Genomic DNA, 3,672 nt, shown 5'->3' with positions numbered 1-3,672 from the left:
TTTCTTTGTTTGACTTAGTACCACAATCACCAGCAAAAGTACATTTAATGAACATGAAATAATTACAGTGTCTTGCATTTACTTGTGTGTTTGAAGCGATTAAATCTGCCTTTGTGAAAATTCAAACAAGTTCAAATCATTTATTTTCATTTATGATTCTCAACAGGATTTCCTTTTTCTCGTGATCAAAAACATCCACTGCTCTTTCCACCACACGTTCCACATCAATGTCCTCTTCTTGGGTGAAAGACGCTTCCTCTAGAAACTGTCTCCGCAGGTTGTGAAGAAACGTTGCTTTAGACTCGTTCAGCTGAGCAGCCAAAGACCTCATGTGCTCAGGGGCGACTTGATTCTCTGGAATTAAGGGGACACAATTATCAAAACAATTTGTGTTAGAGCCAGTATTTTGTTTTTATAAGAAAGGCCACCTAATCATGACGTCTGTAGTCAACCAGAGTATAAAAGACTACAATTCCCAAGGCGCCTGCTCTAAAGTGACAGTGATGGGCAGAAAGACGCCTTCGAGGCACAGTTTTTAACCGTTCAATTACCCTTTAAGTTATCAAGTTATATAAGCCTTAACAAAGAAAGAAAGCAAAAAACAATACCTAAGTTGTTTGTTATTTTATTTGAGTTTTGCCTCTTTGTTTTGACTATTGTAAAGGCCTCTTTTCTTTGTTACATGTGTAAAAGTTTGTTATTTTATTTTGAGCAAACCCATTGCATAATATCATCCAAACCATCGGAGGCCAAGCAACTCAACAACTGTAAGTAACACAAATATAAAGGAAAGACAAACGAGTCAGAAATGTCTGTTTAAGGCGTCTAGTGGCTTGATAGAAAACAAGGAAGGAAGCCACGACAATTTGCTCCAATTGACAGGCTCACACACAACTGACCTCTGGCAGTCCTCATGGCTTCAGATATACGGCGTCGACAGGCCTGGTCAGTCTGATGGACAACACTAGAGGCACACTTCAGGCGGTCTGCCTCCTGCACAGCATGAGACCACAAAAAGAGCTGAACTCTTAAGGCGAATATACTGACAGATGATTATGATTTTAACATTATTCTCATTTCTTTGTCAAACTTTATGATAATAATAATAATAATAATAATAAATGGAATTTATAAAGCGCCTTTCACGGGACTCAAGGTCGCTGTACATGGTGGACAGACAAAACAAAACGGACAATGAGGAGCGAACAAAACAAGAATAAAATAAAGTAAAGGAAGCCAGGGGACCAGGAAAGGACTAGGGTCCGAAGGCCATGGTGAACAGGTGCATTTTTAGTGAGGATTTGAAGATGTCCAGTGAGGCAGCGTTCCGGATCTCAGGAGGAAGTGCATTCCAGAGGGTGGGGGCCGCAACACTGAACGCCCTGTCACCCACAGTACGAAGGCGAGAGCGGGGGATGGAGAGCAGGCCCGTGTCTGAGGACCGCAGACTCCGAGAGGGGGTGTAGGGATGTAGGAGGTCTGTTAAGTACTGGGGGGCGAGGGTATGGAGGGACTTGTACGTGGGGAGGAGTGTTTGATAGTGAATCCGGGACTTGACCGGCAGCCAGTGGAGGTGGATGAGGGTGGGGGTGATATGTTGCCATGGCTTAGTGCGGGTGAGAAGCCTGGCGGCAGAGTTCTGGACATATTGGAGCCTGGCCAGGGTTTTGCTGGGAACCCCGGACAGGACTCCATTGCAGTAGTCCAGACGGGATGTGATGAAGGCGTGTATGAGTGTTTCTGCCACAGAGTCAGAGAGTGAGGGGCGGAGTCTGGCAATGTTTTTGAGATGGTAGAAGGCGGATTTGGTCATGGATTTGATATGCGCCTGGAAAGAGAGGGTGGAGTCCAGGATGACTCCCAGGTTGCGGACTTCAGTGGACGGGGAGATGGAGCAGCCGTCAATGATCATGGTAGGAGAGAAAACGTTTTCTTAAGTCTGTAGATTATGATCTGTAGACCGGGGCATCTCTGAAGCATGAAACAACTTAATTTAAAAGGTTTCTTGCATTTAACAAATAAAGTCCTGCTTTTTGAAACTTGCAACTACTGGCTATTCTGCACCATTTTGATTAATTGTTCAGCCCTTACTGCAACACAAACGCATGTAAAGTGGCATAATTTGCTTTCATTATTACGATGACGTACCTTTTGTTCTGTGTTGTCTTCAGCCGGGCTCAGTGGGTTGCTCAGGGCCGAGGAGATCAACTCCATCACCCTCTGCCTGAGTACAAGCCAGACAGAGAAAGAAATGGCAACAAATTCATACTTATTTATGTTTTTGAAATACAGTAATTGGTGGTAATAACTCTGCCGTCTTACATGTCACATTCGGACAAATCGTCTGTGGTGTTGAGTGAAATGCTGTTAGTCTCCCATGAGTTCTTCTGTGGATTTGGAGACTCCAGGCGCTTCACCATGTCCAATATCACTTCAGTGGGAATGGGTTTAGACCTGCTCTGGTTTCTGCTGATGCAGGACTCCAGATCACACTGCAGATACACCTGGCAGAAACCCAGCGAATCTAAAAAAAAAACAGTCAAATTAGTTTGAATTAGTTGGAAATGGCCTAAATCTTGCAAAACTACCAGTATTGCCCTTTATAACAGTTCATTTAGCTGTCTATGCTGTAGACAGAGAGTGCCTACACTTTCTTGCAAGTTGGTACACTTCATATCTCATGCTTGGATAGTAGAAGTTGTCATCCAGTAGAAAGAGGAGTGGTGCCCGTTCAGCCTGTGAGCGGTCCTCAGCTCCAGGCTGCAGCAGAGGGAGGATGCATTGATCCCATGCTGCCCTGTTGATCTGACAGCTGCTCGGAAGCTCTGCCAAAACTCCAGGTTTCTCCAAGAACTGCTCGATGCACTGCAAAACTGCCTGTCTGTGTAACTTCCATTGAGTGTGCTAAAGAGAGGGAAAGAGTCAATCAATGACATATTTTTAATGCATGCTGGAAATATGAAATTGTATTGTAATGGCACAATACATTATGGACAAAACTAAAACCCAAAGGATGAAAATACCTATCATACTTTTCAGTGACTACATTAGTAAGCGTTTGGTCGATACAATGTCAGAGCCTGAGTTGTCAAACAATCCGAAACCCAAAGTTCCTGTTGAATGTAAAACAAACCAGCACAATGTTGCCTTTTTTCCTCTTTTTCTGTATAATCTATTATCGTACCCTTGAAATCGTTAATAAACTTTGAATGTCGCTGCAATAGTATTCTTGTAATACAAGAATACTGAGATACTACTCTACTAGTTTTGGAAACAGTGTCATTACATGGCACTTTACATGGTTTGTTTGGGGGTTATATGAGATGAGACCAATGAAGCTTATCCATCTTTATTACTTCTTGCAGTTTGACACCGTCTTCCTCCCCTCTGGTCTGAAACGCCTGCTCGGGGATCAGGTCGTCATACGGCACAACGCTGGCTCTCCAGCCGCGCTGTGCAGCGGAGCGGAGGACTCTGCCGGCCAGAGAGGACTTCCCGGCAGCAGGGAGCCCGCAGAGGACACACAGGCAGGCCGGAGTCCGGGACAAACCTCCGGTTTCCTCCGCTGCCATGAGCTACCAGACTGCCGCCTTAAAGTTCATCTTTTTACATGTTGTGGCTATGGGTGGTTGCAGTTGACAGCCAACTTCCGCATCCTTCGACCTCAAAACA

The 3,672-nt window shown here is 44.6% G+C and overlaps 1 protein-coding gene across 1 annotated transcript; it reads right to left on the bottom strand.

Moving 5' to 3' along the window:
• Positions 1-126: 126 nt before the first annotated feature.
• LOC117473635 (L-seryl-tRNA(Sec) kinase) lies at positions 127-3,672 on the bottom strand. The gene is made up of 6 exons (XM_034119318.1): positions 3,357-3,672; positions 2,649-2,904; positions 2,323-2,524; positions 2,149-2,224; positions 900-993; positions 127-354 (listed from the first exon to the last, which is right to left on the bottom strand). The coding sequence occupies exons 1-6, from the start codon at positions 3,570-3,572 to the stop codon at positions 137-139; spliced, it is 1,062 nt and encodes a 353-aa protein (XP_033975209.1). The 5' UTR covers positions 3,573-3,672; the 3' UTR covers positions 127-136.

The sequence above is a fragment of the Trematomus bernacchii genome, unplaced genomic scaffold (genome assembly GCF_902827165.1).
Source record: "Trematomus bernacchii unplaced genomic scaffold, fTreBer1.1, whole genome shotgun sequence".
Lineage (NCBI taxonomy): Eukaryota > Metazoa > Chordata > Actinopteri > Perciformes > Nototheniidae > Trematomus > Trematomus bernacchii.
This window is presented reverse-complemented; position numbering and strand designations above follow the sequence as displayed.